This window comes from Ambystoma mexicanum, chromosome 12 (genome assembly GCF_040938575.1).
Source record: "Ambystoma mexicanum isolate Mex_15411 chromosome 12, UKY_AmexF1_1, whole genome shotgun sequence".
NCBI lineage: Eukaryota > Metazoa > Chordata > Amphibia > Caudata > Ambystomatidae > Ambystoma > Ambystoma mexicanum.
In genome coordinates, this window is record NC_090936.1 from 694,915,670 (window position 1) to 694,933,002 (window position 17,333).

Below are 17,333 nucleotides of genomic sequence, written 5' to 3' on the forward strand. Positions count from 1 at the left end.
ATATTCTGAGCTGCCTATCTCACAATCCAGTTTGGGATATTCCGATTCCGTTCTTTGTTTTTGGTCTGAGGGAACCGGCGTCTTGGGATGTAATCCCAAGTAGGAATTTAAGGTTGAGTGGGAGAACCCAGGGAAATCCTTCCTATGCTGCCTGTAGGGGACGTATCACAGGGCGGTGGCTTCAACTGGGCCCCAGAGTTCCCCCAACTAGCATGGTCCATGTCACCTCATCACAGAACGTGCCCAAGTTATCAAACTGGGGGTATACTGAGTTTTTTAAACTGGGCGTTCCCTAGGATTGTCAGATTGGGCATATGGCAGGATTATCAAAGAGACTATACCAGGGTTGAACTGATTGTGAATATACTGTGGTGGCTTCACTGGGAACATAAGTAACTATTTGTGAATGAAGAATACTATGGTTTCTCAAACTGGGAGTGTACTGGGATTGTGCAAATGGAAACTTGCAATATACAGGGAATTCCAAAATCGGAGTTTAGTGGGATTGCCAGAGTGCGAATTTACTGATAGTGTCAAACTGGCAATACTTAAAATTCAAACTTAATTACTGAATTAAATGGGACTCTATTAGGGTGCAAAACTAGGAATATAGTTGGATTGTGCAAACATGCAATATACTCAGATTGTCATACTGTTTCAACGTTGATTCTCAAACAGGAACTACTACATTGTGGTTGTCAAAATCAGAGTGTGCTGGGATGGCCAACCCGGGGTGCATGGGATTGTGGAACTCGGAATAAACTCAGATTGCACAAACTGGTAGAACACTGGGTTTTTCAAAGTGAAGTAAACTGGAGTTGTTAAACCAGAACTTACTGGGATTGTCAAATGTGGAGCATACAGAGGTTGGATAAACTAGGAACATACTAGGACAATCATAATGGTAATTGGGACTATGTCACGTGTGAGTGTCAAGAGTGCGGCATTAGGAAGCCATGGTTTGGGCCTTGGGGGATAAAGGGAATCAGGTGAATATGAAACTGGGTGTCCCCTGACCTACTTACCCTGTGTCCAGGCGCTCCACAGAGTGGCTGTCAGGCTTCACTGACAGAAGTGGGTGAGTCCTGCTGGTGTGGGCTGCACACCCAGGCTCCTGAGCAGACCCTGTATCGGGTGGGGCTTGTGGGGTAAAATATAGCCCCTGAATGTCAGAAATAAAGAGGCTAGGCCAAGCCAGTATTTAAGAGTGAAGTCGGCTGGTGCTATCCATTGGAAAATGCAGGTCAGTCCAAAACACTTCTTTTTCTGACTTAAGGACAAGTGACATGGAAAGAAATGGGCCTAGTTGAAATCTACTAAAAATGACAAGTGCGCAAGTGGAGAAAGACACTTACTTTTCACAAATGAACTGACATTTAAATGCAAAGGCCTACTTGGAGTATTAAAGGGGACATCGGTTTCTCATGGTAAATAATGGCCTATGCAAGGACAACACCGAAGGGATATTCATTTAGTTTCAACTGTTATACTAAAGAAATACATTACACATGGACAGATTTAAAAACTGCAGCAGTGCACATGGGATGAAAAGAAATAGTTGCGCATTTGGAAGATAAAAAGGATGAATAATGCCTTTTCAATTCAGAAATAAAGTCGAATGGCAAACTGCTTTTATCCAGTAATAAGAGACTTGATTTCAGCACATTAAAAAGACATTTGTAAGAGAGGCCCATTTCGTTTGGTGTAGATTTGAATACTGCTTCCTGATGCAACTATGTCCTATCAGTGTGGTTAGAGTGAACTTATTTCTGTTTATACAGTATGTAAAGAAAAGATTATATTGTGGACAACAGGCCCTGGTGCAGCTTTGAAAGTTACAAATACACGGTGGGCAAATGTATTATGCTAGCCTTTCAGACTGGTAAACTGCAACTTGTTCTCTCTGAGCTGAAATCCCCTACTGAACTGTGAACCGGATAGAGTATCTGGATCCTGATCTTGTAGCCTTTTGGTTTGATGCATACCAGGTATGCAGGGCTGGTTTCAAGTAAATGCTTAAATATATAGAGAAAGAGATCAGAATTGTGGTGAATTGCTGATAATATGACCTATAGAAATGACCTTTAAAGTCAGGTTTCACACAGAAAGTGCATTAGCTCTGAACAAAGACCCTTTGAAAATCTGAACGCAAGACCTTTGGCTGGGCCCACCAGCAGAAGAATGTCTGGTTGTCAAGTTGAATGCTAATATATACAAAGAAGTAGATTGATAGTATGAGATCCATAGATAACACGACCAACAGAAATGACGTTTACGGTCATGGTCCACATAAAATGTGCATTAAGCTCCAAGCAAAGACCCTTTGAAGACAAGGGGAAACAGGTAAGATAAACATGGCTAAACCAGATGGCTGGTCACATGTTTTAAGGGAAATGGAAACTGTTTGGGTTTGATCTTAATGGGAAACTTAGGGCCATTTTATGCCCTGCCATTGATTAAACCCTTAAAAAGGGTAACAGTCACACCCCTTGTAAAAAAACCCAACCTAGACCAAAGGGACCCAAACAACTTAAGACCCATAACTAACTGCAACTTCATACTTAAAATCATGGACAAAATTGCCACCACACAACTTCAGGAACATGTAGAAAGCTCTGACCTCCTCCATCACCAACAGTCAGGATTTCGACCAGCACATAGCACAGAAACAGCTATGCTGGATCTACAGACTAAGATGCTTAACATTATTGATCAGGGAAAAGCTGGACTACTAATACTTTTAGATCTGAGCGCGGCCTTTGACTTACTAGACCACAACTTACTTAAGTCAGCTCTAAAAGAAACAGCAAACTGCTCAGACGAAGCAATAAGCTGGATCATGTCCTTCTTACAAGATAGAACTTCTAGAGTACATTGGGGAAATCTATTTTCAATTGAAAAAGTAATTACATGCGGAGTCCCCCAAGGCGCTAGCATGTCCCCACTCCTGTTCAACATATACCTTAGATTTCTATGTATAGTCCTTGATAACATGTTCTTTACCAATTATGCAGATGACACTCAACTGGTAATAGAACTAAGTGGAGACCATCAAAAGGACAACAAAAAACTTGACACAGTGTATAAAGCAGTGGAAAATTGGATGGATCAAAATTGGATGTGTCTAAATGGCAATAAAACCGAGCTCATGGTTTTCGGTTCCAATTTGGTCAGATCCAAGCTCCACCCCGCATATAACACCTTTACCATCAAAGACACTCAAATACAAGTCCTTAACAAGGTTAAAACCCTGGGGATGATGTTGGAAGCATCCCTAGGATCCGAGGCTCAAACCCTCTATGTGAAAAAAACATGCTCCTATCATCTCCGCTTATTGAAAGCCATCAGACCCTATCTATCGGAGGAAAACAGTGCCACGATTGCAAGAGCCACAATTCTATCTCGCCTCGATTATGGCAACGCGTTAATTCTAGGCTCTAACAAAAACTGTTACCACAGCTACCAAGTCCTGCAAAATAATGCAGTAAGAATCATCAAACAAATTCCCAGGGACCAGCATATTAGCGAAGCTAGGAAAGAACTACACTGGTTGAAAATCGAGGAAAGAGTCCAATTTAAGTCGCTCACACTCACACACAGATGTATATATGGCAAAGCCCCAGCATATATGAAAAATAAAATCATCCCATATAAGCCCTCCAGAGAGCTAAGATCATCCGAACATGGTCTGATTACGAAAGCTCCTTTCAGACTCAAAAACGGAGCAGGCAAATCCTTCCCTGTCACAGTAGCAGGCCTTTGGAACAATCTTCCGGGCCAGATAAGGATGGAAGCCAACTATCAACGTTTTCGAAAACAATTGAAAACTTACATCTTTAAGTAAAACATATAAATCTTCCTGGCCCAGTTCGACATCCTATATATATTTCTGTCTTGTGATTTGTGTTAGTTACCCGTCACTTGTTTCTCGTGTGCCTGTTTCTGCGCCCCGAAGCTTGCGAGCTACCGGCGCAATATAAATAAATAAATAAATAAATAAAAATAAATAAACATTGAACACATGTTTTCTTAATTAAAAAGTGATGCGGGTGTCCCACCAAGCTCAATTCGGACATATATTAAACAGAAAGAAAAGCCCATTGGGACCATGTACAAATGTGTGTGATGTACACAAACTCAGTTATTGGAAAAATGATCGTTCTGTCATTTTCATATACATGAGAAATTGGAAAGTAAGCAAAAGGAGAGATCATGAAAGTCAGGTTTGAATCGGAAATGGTCAAATTTTTAGCTATTTCGGTGCAGTAGCAAACCGTGAAAAATGGTAGCTCACCCAGGAAGGGCGTGCCAAAATAAAATTAGTATTGTCCGACTCGCCATAAAATATAGTAAATACCTATATTCATGTGATTATCTACAAGACCAAGGGAGTTGTCATCTTATAAGATTTTTCAGAACACAAAATGTAAAAATCCCTGTCAATTTGAAATGATGTATCTTTTCTCCTCCCTCAGCCTACATCATACACTCCTCTCAATTCCTGTCCTATCAGGAGGCAGGGGCTGCTGAGGGGGGAGGTGAAGGGACCGAGCTGGCCAATCCTGACTGTGGGAATTATGACAAGGTTGGAGTGTCATCTGTGCTATAAGAGGGCAGGTTTGCATCAGAACAAGGTTTTTGGCTTTTTGTCTTTATTCTGGGAGATAGTCTGCTGCTGGACTCTTGCGAGGAACAACTACAAGAGAAGCAAGGAGAGCTACCAAGACCATCAGGCTAAACCTTGCCTGGAAACCTTGGAGCCCGATCTGAGAGAGGCCTATCTGGGGGGACCTTGCTGTGGGGAGGCCTGGTGTGAGCTGCCTAGCAAAAGAGCGTCCTAAAGATCTGTCTGGCTTCCTGAGCAAAGAGCAGAAGCTCCCATGTAAGGAGATATCCAAAAGCCATCAATTGCGTGGGGAGCCATCTGCCTCTATCCCTTTCCGTTAGTGGGTAAAAGGGCAGGGGGGATGAAACTGGGTAGGCCCTTCGCACAAGGTATTAAATCTCATTCAAATTATTTCACCATAGAAAACCACCATCTCTGCTGAAATTGAATTGTGTTGGGAACTGCCTGCCTTAATCCTTTCCCTTAAATTGTGGGGGAAGGGGAGACATTGTGCAGACCCTTAGCACATTTGATTACAATAAATCAATGTATTCCCAAATAGAAAATCACGGGATGAATGTTGTTAGAATTCAAAACTAACAAAGCTCATGCCCAGTGTGTTAGAGCAGGTATAGCCATAAAGACCTGGTTGACTGTTTTCTGAAACCCTTGGCCTCTGTACAGAAGGTGCATGAGGGGTGGGGGTTCACAACATTCCAAAAGAAGTAATCCACAAAACACTGCCTTTCAATTCAGTGTGGAGAGTGCCAAACGAAATTTCCCATTCATTTGAAATCAGAATTACAAAGCATTGCATCCCATTTGTATATATGTTGCAAAATGAAATTTCACATTCACCCCCATTCATTTTAAATCAGAATTACAAAGCATTGCATCTCATCTGTATATATATGTGTTGCCAATACGAAATGTCCCCTTTGTTCACATTTTCTCTGACCAAAATTTTCAGGCATTGCTTCTCATTTTCATGTGTGTTGAAAAACGAGTTCCCTTTGAGTTCCTTTTCTCAACGGTGCCTTTCAAATGAAAGTCTAAAAACGAATTATCCCATTGATGCTGTTGCCTCCCAAAATCAGAGTCCCAAGGCATTGCCTGTCCTTTGAATGTGTGTTGCAAAACTATTTTCCATTGTTAAATGTTAAATGTTAAAGGTATTTGTACCGCGCACCGTCACCAACGGAGTTGGTCCCCAGGCGCTCTGGCGGGTCTGCAAATGAGAAGGTGGGGTGGATTAGTGGTGTTCTGTTTGCAGCTTCAACTCGGCATACACCGGGTGCTGAGCTTCGGTGCAAGTATTGGATCAGTGTCAGTCTTCGTGTGCTGTTGGTGTTGCTTATGTGTTGTTGCGGTGTTGTGAAGTGCGTGCGGGTTGTTGTGCGAGAGATGGTTGTGTGAGATTTTGAGTGAGATAAGTCTGCAGAAATGCTGAGTTTTTTGTTAGTCGGTTGTATTAAGGTTAACAGAAGTTCAGAAATCTGTCTGAGTGTGTCACTCGGCAAAACTCCCAATTTCATCGGGGTGGGCAAAGGGCTGCGCCTGGCAGGGTTTTGGTTTGTGTGGGGCGCTCCCTGTGCTGTTGTAACGCACTTTGTAAATGTTATGATTGCTCCTCGCCATTCTATTCTAGCCCGCTCTGTAGGTGTTCTATTGCCGATGGATTGATTAATGTGGGCTGGGTGTCTATTCTCCTCCTTGGGTGCTGGGCTGGTGTGGCAGACTCCTCTCAAACTTTCTATCTAAATGCGTCTGCCGGTTTGGATATGGTACGTCCGGGGGAGTGGGTGGGTCAATTAGGGCTTCGTCTGGGTATCTGATCAGTCTCTGGAGGCCTCCTTTTGTGGCTATTTCCCATGATATCTTATGGTCTGTCGTGTGGTCGGTTCTTTGGGTTTATTGTTTGTCCATTTGAGAGTGGCCGAGGTTGGTGTTATTTTCGTTGTTGTTTTAATGGGGTGGGCATTTTAGTTCGTCGTTGTTGATATTACGCTGTGAAGAGCCATGATTTGAGGAGTTTCCTGAATGGTTTGTTGTGTTCTGTACATTCTTAGGTAGGTCATTCCAGGTTTTCGGTGCCTGGTGAGAGAAAGAGGATCCTCCGAGTTTTCTTCTGTTATAGGGTATTGGTTCCAGGCAGATGTCGGTGCTTGATCTCAGTGTTCTTGTCGGTTGATGTAGGCGTAGTTTATCGCTTAGGAATTCTGCGCCTTGTTTTTGTATTGCTTTGTGCGTGATGCACATGGACTTGAACTTTATTTGCTGTTTTAATGGTAACCAGTGTAGTATTTGTAGCACATGTGTGATGTGTTCTCTTCTTGGTACCTTGAGGAGGAGTCTGGCTGCTGCATTTTGTATGCGTTGTAGTTTTTTTAGAAGTCGTACGGGCATGCCCAGGTACAGGCTACTGGCGTAGTCTACTCTGTTCATGATCTGAGCGATGATGGTAAGTGTTTTGTTGGTGAACAACAGGAACGGTAGGATCCTTTTAGCTGCTCACAGGAGGAAGAAACATTTCTTGAGTAGAGAGTTTACTTGTGGCTCTAGAGTGAGGTTGTAATCCATCAGGACCCCTAGGTTTTTTACAGTTGATGATGGTTCTGGTGTGATGCTGAGCTTTTTTGGCCCGGTGATGTAGCTGATGTCTCCTCCCTTTTTTGAAACAATCATTATCTCGGTTTTGCCTGGGTTGATTTTGAAGTGGTTGAGGTTCATCCAGTTGAATATCTCACGAAGGCAATTCTCCAGTGTGGTGTTTTCTTCTCGGGTGTCTTATATGTTGAAGATTATTTGAGTATCGTCGGCGTAGTTGTAGCATGTGAGGCCGTGTATTTTGATGAGTTTGATTAATACGTAATATGTAGATGTTGAACAGAAGCAGCGAGAAGGATGATCCTTGTGGTACTCCGCACGTGGAGTCTCTAGGTTTGGATTTTAAAGGTTTCATCCATACGGTTTCGGTTCTGTTTGTTAGGAATGATTTGATCCACAGTAGGGCGGTGTCTGTTATCCCTAGTCCTTCTAATCTCGTTATGAGGATGTGGTGGTTGACAGTGTCGAAAGCACAGACAGATTAAGGAGAATCAGGGTGGTGCTGTTGTCCGAGTCTGCGTTCGTTTTTAGGTCGTCCCATATTGAGTGGAGAGCTGATTCTGTTCCTCTCATTGGTCTGAAACCAACTTGAGCCTGGTCTAGTAGGGAGTGCTCTTCCATGAATTCTTGGGTTATTTTGTAGATGTGCGTTTCTAGCAATTTGGCTATGTAGGGTATATTGGAGATGGGTCTGTAGTTGGATAAATCCTCTACGTTTCCTGTTGTGTCTTTGAGTAGCGGTTTGATGTATGCTGATTTGAAGGCCTGTGGTACTTTACCTGTTGAGATTGAGAGGTTGAGCAGATTCCTGTGGTATTCCATGGGGGTTCCTTGTTTGAGGATTGTTTGGATATGTCCGGGGGGCAAGGGTCTTCAGGAGAGTCCGATTTGTTGCTTTGTTTTACCAGTTTGACGAAAGCCTCAACCGATATTTCTGGGAAGCTTCGTAGCTTGTTTGGGTGTTCCTCGTCGGTGTCGCTGGGGTTTGAGCTGTGATTGTTTGGTCTGTTTTGTATGGTGTGTTGGATGGAGGTTATTTTGTTTTTGAAGTGGTCTCCTAGGTCATTGCAAAGTTTCATCGATGGAATTGGCGTGTTGTTGCAACCTGGTGGGTTTTTTATTTCGTTTATGATTTTGAAGAGTTCTTTTTGTGCGTTTGGTGCTCTGAAGATTCGGTTGTCGTAATGTTTCCTCTTCGCTTTTTGTATTTCCTTTTTATATGAGTGGATCTGTTGCAGGAATTTCAATTTGTTAGCAGTGGTGTTGTTGGTCCTCCATTCAGATTCTAGTTTTCGGTTTTTCCTTTTTTATGGCGTTGAATAGTGGGGTGAACCATTTTGCTGTTGTTTTCTTACGTGATGGGGTGAAGGGCTTTTCTTTGACGATGTTGTCTAGAGTTGTTGTGATCCAGGTGTGGAGAGGGGCAACTTTTTTGTCTAGGTCTGCTTCTTCCATGGTTGATGGTTGTGGTTTTCTGAGTTCTACGAGCTTGGTTAGGTTGGAGTTTTTTATGGTTCTCTAGTTTTCATCATGATCGGTGGTTTTTCTTGTTGCTTTTTTGTTGGTGCGGCTGTTGTGATTATGAATGGAATGATAAGGTGGTCGCTACAGAGTATTTGAATTGGGGGTGCCGTGGTGGTGAGATCCTTGTTGGCAAAGATTGCGTCAAGTGTGTGGCCTGCTGAGTGTGTTGCTCCTTTGACTAGTTATTGTAGGTTCATGGCTGCTAGTTGGGCAGTTAAGGATTTTTGTGTAGTTGTGGTTTCTTCGTCGAACCAGATATTGAAGTCTCCGAGGATGATCAGATGATTGTGCTTGATGGCTAGGATGGTGATTGCTTCCGTAAATGCGTCTATGAAGGTTGCATCGTAGGTTGGTGGTCTGTATATCAGTATGAATTTCAGGTTAGTTTTGGGGTTTACTGATAGCCGTAGTATTAAGGATTCACATTTATCGATGGTTAGTGGATCTTCCAATTTTATGGCCAGTTGTTCCTTGTGGATGATCGCTAGTCCCCGCCCCCCTTTTTGGATTTCCTGTTTGCTTGGATGCATTTGAAGTCTTCAGGCAGGCAGTTGTTGAGCGTGATCTTGTAGTTGTTGTCTAGCCATGTTTCGGTTACAAATAGGATGTCTATGCCTCCATCTGATAGGAGGTCGTATATTTCCGTTGAATGTTTGGACATTGACCTTGTGTTTATTAAGATACAGTGGATTCTCTGGGTGTGATTTTGTTTTGTGGTAGTTCGTTGTTCAGGTTTGTAGTTGTCTGGTCATGGTGTTGCCGCATTTGGTGTTGGCAGGATGAAGAACGGCGACGGCTGCTTCTTCATTGAAGCGGTCCAATAGGTTGATAACAGGGCTGATCAGTCGTGGTGTTTTTGCTGTGATGCTGCTCGGATGAAGATCATCAATGGCTTCTTCATTGCTTCACCGTATTGTGTGGGATGTTGTGGAAATCGATGGTGCCCCTCTGTTCTTGTGATGTAAGGGGTGATGGGGTTGTAGCCCTCCCACTCTCTTGTTGAATGCTCCATCTTTTTTCTGTGTTTTTCATGAAATTCTTTGCATGTCTCAAGGTTTCCGCGTTGAGGCATCGGTGTTCCACGGTTGTCGCGATGTAAGGTGTGAGGTATAAGGATTTTTTTCTTACAGATTTTGTTCCGGTTATGGTAGTGTTAGGCGTGTTTCCTTCCAATGGGGGCTGCTTTTTCTGGGTTCTGTCGGTGTTGTGTGTTCGCGTTTCTTGTTGCACGATCTTGTTCTCTTTCTCAGCGTCCTTTTCTGGGTTGGGCCATTTTTCAGTTTAAGGTGCAGGCATATTCGGGTAGTTGGTCCTCTATGCTGTGTTGTGCAGGCGCAGTGGTCTTGTATTTTTCCTTCTCTGGATACGCTGGGCGATTTCTCGCTCAGTCTGTAGTTTCTGTCGGTGGGTAGGGTGTGTTTCCTAAGGGTGCACTGTCGGGAAGGGTTAGGGTATTGAGCGGTCTGGTGGAATGGGACTTGATTAAGCTAGGTAGTGATGGGTTTCCAGGATTAATAGAGTACTGAACTAAGCACAGTTAAATTAGGGGCCCTGTACAATGGGAGAAAGGCTTACACTTAGGAGGGTGACAGAGTTCTGGACCTAACACAGCTGGATTTGAGGGTCAGCCAAAACAGCAGAGCATGATACTAAGCACGATAGACTTGAGGGTCCTGCACCGTAGGGAGGAGGCCTACGCCCAGGAGAGCAACAGGGTATCAGACTGAGCAGCTGTATTTGAGGGTCAGTTGTTGTAGTACTGTCTGATGCCAAGCACAGCTAGATCTGAGGATCAGTTGAAGCGGTGGAGCACGATACCAGACAGAGCTAGATCTGGGAGTCCTGCACAGTGGACGTCTCCCTTGGGTTCAGCGCAGTGAGCTAGCCATGTAGGCTCAGCGGGGCATGTACTGGTTGAGGAATGAGTTTGAGGGTGCAGCTAGGACTTACTAAATATCTTACCATGCAATCTGGACACAAAAGACCAACTAGATTGGAGACACCTGTATAGTGGGAGAGGGGCCTATCAATGCAATCCAAACATCACACAATGCAATTTGGGGACAGAACTCCTGCTAGACTTGAGAGACCTGTAGAGTGGGAGAGAGGCCTAACCATGCAATCCAAACGTCACACAATGCTATTTGGAGACAGAACCCCTGCTAAATTTGAGAGACCTGTATAGTGGGAGAGAGGCCTATCAATGCAATCTGAGCGTCATATAATGCAATTTGGAGATAGAACCCCTGCTAGATTTGAGAGACCTCTACAGTGGGAGAGAGGCCTAACCATGCAATCTAAACATCATACAATGCAATTTGGAGACAGAACCCCTGCTAAATTTGAGAGACCTGTATAGTGGGAGAGAGGCCTATCAATGCAATCTGAGCATCATATAATGCAATTTGGAGACAAAACCCCTGCTATATTTGAGAGACCTGTATTGTGGGAGAGAGGCCTATCAATGCAATCGGAACGTCATACAATGCAATTCGGAGACAGAACTCCTGCTAGATTTGAGAGACCTGTATAAACATCATACAATGCAATTGTATTGTGAATGTTTTCTATTGGTTAAATTGAAATTAACTCTGTCGTAAGTTGTAGCTGCATGTTTCAAAATTGTATCTGTGTTGTTTTAATAACTGAGTTATTGTTGTGATATTGGTTGTTGCCACAGTATTGGAGGCTGTTATTGACAGATCGCTTTCTTTGTCAAACCTTAAATAAATAAATATTCTTACAATACCCCGGCCTGGTTTCTAGTCCATTGGTGACACAGGGTATTTGTTGGGGTTGGGTGTGAGACGGGTTGGAGGTCTCGCCAAAGTGAACTTAAAATAATAAGTGCTTTATTGTGCTCCACCTTGCTTGGGGGGAAAGGAGCTCCCTGAGTTGAGTGTGACTGCCTAATAAACTGCGACAGGCCAGGGTTTTGTTTGTTCTATGGAGCATTCTTAGGGGTTCCACCTGCTGAGGAGAAGGGACGTGCTACCAGGCAAAACTGGTCTGGCAGCTCGTGGGTCCATGACACTTAGAACCATTCCCTTGTCAGGCAAGTGACCGAAGGGGGCTGTCTGATTTCAAGATGGCTGATCCCATTTTTAAAATATCATCCCTGGGGGCTCACCGATGATGTATAAGGTAGCACATAGAGCGTCTCAGGTTAAGCTCAATGGTTACATCAGAATGCATGACCATTGGTTTGGGAATGAGCCATTGGACAGCTTATGTTCAACAGTATAAGGCCTCATGCAATGCCTCACCTGCGGAGAAGGTCAGCTGGATCTGCTCCTCAATAATCTCCAGGGCGATGAAGTCGTGCTTCTCGTTGAAGCGCCCATTGTACAGAAGCAGGGCATTCCTTTCTTTTGTGGCAAACCTGAAACACAAAAGGACATTAGGAAAGACGCACAGAGAGACACACTTAGAAATTAGCTCGCTCTGTCCACATAAAGACTGGGATTGAAACATCTCCTTACATCAATCAAGAGAGTAAACGCTCCAGTTGGATCAAACACCTGCATTGTAGAACATTTTACACATGGTAAAAGCAGAGCACACCTTCTTCATCATTTGAAGAGCAAAAGCCAAAAGTTGCAGCTTTGATGAAAACATGTTCTGCCTATGGAAGCCACATGAAGAATAGCGGGAAATAAAATTGATCAATTGTTGTGATGAAATCTCCTTAGCTTCAGCAGTCATCACTATTTTTCATATCGGGGCTTTGAGCATCCTCTGGGACTCGGTGTATGGTGTTTCTACCATTGCTTTTTCATAGCAATTCGCGCCTTGAAACACTTGTGTATAGGCGCGTTATAAATGCCATATCATAGAGTACATGGTCAGTTAGTTAAAGGGGGAGCGTAGAGAATACATGCAGCCAATTATAAAGCTGCTGCATGTGAAAAACTGGAGTAAAATGGTTCCCCAAACAGGGGAAAGTACCATTAGCAAGGTAAGAATTACGTTTCTGATCATTTTCACGGATTCCACTTGACCATCCTTATACGGCTAGACTGCCACCTTGGAATAGCCAAAGAAATTGTTAATTTGTTGCAAAGTCCTTGATTTACAATACTTGTATTTAAAAACAACACCCCACGTCTAAATGGATGGATGCCTCCCTTAACCCGTGTGGCTTTGCTTAGGTCCTGGAAAACAGTACCGTTATTCGAGGAATTGATTTATGGGGTGGGTTCGACAGACCCAATATTCCTAGGACTTTTGTCTCTGCGTCCAACACATAACTCTCAACCTTTTGTGTCCCCAGGGTAGACGAACACACCCAATTTTATTTTTGGCCGGTCAGAGCCCATTGGAGTGAATGGGCTTGTAGGGGGCTAAGACTGAGCGTCTTAATCCAGAGGCGGGTGAGTTCAATGATTACAGGGTGGGTGACATCCACTAAAAGCATGCAAGTTAAGTGATATGCCAGGAGCAGTCAACAAGGTAACAAAACAACACAAAGGGCTATTTTGTACAAAAAGACGGGGCTCAGGAAAAAGTAGTTCTGTTTCATAAAGGAACCAACGTTCTCTTTTGCCTTATTTTCAGCTATCATTTAACAAGCAAAGTATGAAAGCATTGAGCCTTACACATCATGGAGCATTGAACTTCGCTCTTCCACCAGTACAGAAGGGTCCTAAAATGGAAGCACTGTGGGTCATACAAGGGCTGTGCTTCTAACGGAATAAGGGCTGGGGACAGTACAGTCAAATGGATGGGGCCTTGTCATAAGCTTCAGCTGCTCCTGCAAGCGCTACACATTAATATAATGATCACTGCAGCTTTGATCAGCCAGGATTAAGAGTGTAATGCCATTGCACTACACACTTGTATTCTATGATAGACCCAGCATTTGTAGTGGTGCCTCACTGTGTAAATAAACCACACTGCAGCTTTCAAATAATGTATTATTTGGTATGTTTTTATAAGTATGTCATGTAGCATACACATGTTCTCCTGACTGTGATGCTATGATAATAAGCTTTTGTACTGTTTTCATCACCAACTCTAGGGCTTTTGCAAAAAGGTGGCAAATTGTGGCCCTGTGGTAACAGATCGTGGTCTGCCGGATATAAGGAAGAGGGAAAGGGGAGACGAGGGGTGATAGATGGTGTGAGAAGACACCAAGATTAATAAATGGGAAAATACCAGTGGGGAAAGGAATTAATTTTGTGATTGTGAAAGTGTGCGTGCATGGCTGGTCATTGAAGTGCTTCAGGCGAAATGGTGATCAGAAGGAAGAAAAATACTACATCGCGTGGTAATGATCATTTTCAGGTGATGGCTGTTAGGCAGAAACCTGTGCAGTTCCCTCTGGGACCACTGCAAAAGATTTAGACCTACAGGTGTTTGGCAGTAAACCCACTTGGTAGCAGTCTGTACCACACAGATTCACTTGGTAGCTGTGGCTGAGCAGTCAGACTTCCCTCAAGAAAAGTTAGGCAGTATGTGGAGTATACAAAATAGGGCAATTTACACAGTAGAACAAGCAGACACGGAACAGAGCTTGGGTGTAAAGGTATATAATTATTTATTTTAAAAACACATCTATGAAAAACACACTGGCACTAATACGACAAACAACTTCAATTACAATTACTATAAGTATATCAATCCCCTAACAATATTTCGACAAGTCTAGGTCCAACGGCACCACTTATTTGCAGACAGAGGTGAACGCTTTAGCCTAGATGGCACTCTAATATTCGTTAGAACGGGAGAGAAAAGGCAGGGTATGAAACCAACTCGGTACCAACACTTTTACGAAGCAAATGCAAGGCAAGTAAGGCAGGGTCTACTGTAGATCACAAAGTCAGAGGCCAGGCCCACTCAGAGAGAGGCAAGGCGATATGTCCCAATAAGTATCACAGTGGAAATGCACTTCGAGTCTCTGTAGCAAATTGTCACAGAAAGGTTGGACCAGTTTAGAACAAAAAGTTAAGAAGGTCTAGAGGCGACCCAATGGAAAGGTAAGGATTTAAGACACCTCACGCTAACCGTCACAGGGGAAGCCAGGCGGACACAGTACCTTGTAAGTGAAGGGACAGCTCCGGCGGGGGCAGTTGTTCCTGGTGGTGGATGCAAGTCGGGGCTTTGCCAAGAGATGAGATGGTCTCGTGGTCTCGTCGTCGAAGGAAAGTTGAAGATCGTTGCACCACCAAGGAAGAGACCAGCCACGGAGTGCTCCGTCACAAGGCACCACCTTTTGGTCGCGGTACGGGCTAGTGGCTATCCGGTTGCCGGGGTGCATCACGGGCAATTCGACCACTACGCCCTGGAAGTGAAGAAAAAGCAAAGGGACTGGTTGTTCCCACCAGTCAGGGGAAGAAGACTCTCCAGCCGGGAGATCTCCTCTGTCGTTGGGAAGTGGTGAGTCGGTTCAGCAGGGCTCCACCAGAGGTGTCGTCTTTGCAGGTCGGTTCAGCTTTACCCTCGTCGGATTCTTAGGTCCTGTGGCGACTTCTGAAGATTCAGTCCCAAAAGCCCTGCTTTTATGCAGAAAACCCCCATTCATTCAGCCTAGCTGTCAATCAAAACATGCTAAGTGGTGAGCGGGGTGGCTCACCACTTGGGCTAATCAGACCAAAGTGCGACTTGAGTTGGCAAGGCAACTCAGTCCAGGGTGCCTAAACCCCCTCCCACACCCCTGTGGTACCCGGACAGAATGGCACCACTTTGGAGGGCTTCCGTGCAGAAGCCCGCCAAAAGTGGAACAAAGGGCTCAACCTTTGGTTCGGAGTTACAGAGGCGAACACCTACGCCATTTTAAAAAAACGAGTTCTGGCAGAAAATACCAACCGGTAGATTTATTTAAGATAAATAAACCGGCGGTATGTTAGAGACTAACGTGAAAAAGTATTAGCCTCCAACAATGGGAAGAAACCCATAGGAATATATTTGGGGTCGAATATAAAAAGTAGTTTCCACTGCCACCAGCCAAAACTCGACAAGGGGGGACGGGACAGTGCCCCCTCGAACAACAGACCCAGGGGTAATCGAATTACCCCTACCAGTACGTCCACAATAGGATGGTTTGTACTAGTTCTGTTAGTAAATTTAGGTCTAGTAAAGCCAATGGTGACTTTACATGCCCTGGGAGACAGTAGTCCCAGGGTATGGAGTCTATGGTGGGGATCCTCTAGGACACCCCAGTGTTACGGCACAGAGGGTGCGGTGTAACACACATAGCAAAACGCATGAGACCCTATGGAGTAAAAGACCCCATAGCCCATAGAACACATTGACATTCAAAGGAATTAACCATATTCATGTCCAAGAGTGTGAGAAAAGAGTCTCACTCTTGGCAGGATGGAAAAAAACAAACTCCAGAAATCCAGCAAAGCTGCTGGGGGACTCACTAGGTTAGGAAATTCAGCCTAAACAGAGAATTCTCCCTAACAATGGCAGTTTCTAGTCTAATGGAAGGTGGTGCTAAGCCGTGGGAGCCCTGTCGAAGGTTGAGTGAGGAAAAGGTGTCCAGGGATCTTACCAAGACTGCAAACCTCAACTGCCTGTTTTTGTAGAATACAAACGGACAACCTGTTGGATGTGTCTTCTGACTCCTTGAGCACCCTTTTCATACAAGCTGCTTTCCATCTGCAACCGTCAACACAAAAGCACAATTATATTGCATTTTCTGTCTCTTTCCATTAACCAAACCTAGATCCCTATGTTGCTGCCAATAGGCCTTCCAAACGGATGCAGAGCATGGCATAAAACCCAATAATATACCAAGACTGAGCCTTATTCCAGAGGTGCATCTTCTTAATAAACTGATTTCATCATGTGAGATTTTATCTTTGATAAAGTGGATGTGTCATGTGATATAGTGAAACCTTCACAGATTCCTTGCGCCACTTCAGCCAACCATGTATAAAGATGATGACCTACTCTCTACCATCTGTCCTCTTTGCAAAAAGTCCACTTTGGACCCAGTTGATCTCGCAAACTAGCCTCTCATTTATTGAAAAAATCATTGAGAAGTAATCTGCCATCCAACTCCATGAAAGGATTAATGAATACAGCCTACTCCCCTTTTACCATTCTGGGGTTTGGGCGGAAATGTAGCACTGAAATAGCCACCATACAGATTATCGAGGGTGCTCTTCAAATCATGGACAAAGAAGACTTGTGCCTCCTGGCCACCCTCAACCTCTCTGCCACATCTGACACCTGTGCCCACCACAAGCGGAAAAGAGGACCTTTTTGGAAATCCAGGGTCCCCTACTGCTGGTATTATTGGGAGAGGTGAATGGGAAGAAACATCAAGAGAAAAGAACACAACAAACCGCGTCTCCCAGCAAAGCATCAAGGAAAATTAGAAACTGATCACCTTATTGTTCAAAACTGCATATGTGTACTTGCTTGTGCTACAGTAGGCATGGAAATCGGAACTCTGTCATAAAGAAAAAGCATGTGTGCAGCAACGCCTGCTGTGATCACCCCATTGACCTCGCTGACCTTACAGATAAGACATATGCTAGGTGGGGTTGTTTCGTCACTCTGTGCTTACCACTTAGTTAGTTATGGACTTGGACTGTCATTCAACAGAGTTTCTTAAGGTATCCTCATACCTTAATTTAGAAAC

The 17,333-nt window shown here is 44.0% G+C and overlaps 1 protein-coding gene and 1 long non-coding RNA gene across 4 annotated transcripts in view; one reads left to right on the forward strand and one right to left on the reverse strand.

The window, feature by feature from the left end:
* Positions 1-17,333, reverse strand: part of CELSR1 (cadherin EGF LAG seven-pass G-type receptor 1) — a 526,468-nt gene that overhangs the window by 260,904 nt on the left and 248,231 nt on the right. For all 3 annotated transcript variants that reach the window (XM_069629236.1, XM_069629235.1, XM_069629237.1), the window contains exon 4: positions 12,004-12,119. In XM_069629236.1, the coding sequence (XP_069485337.1) occupies positions 12,004-12,119 (116 nt within the window). The remainder of the gene's footprint in view (positions 1-12,003; positions 12,120-17,333) is intronic.
* The window catches only part of LOC138514009 (uncharacterized), a 103,268-nt gene that overhangs the window by 73,393 nt on the left and 12,542 nt on the right, over positions 1-17,333 (forward strand). The window lies entirely within an intron of this gene.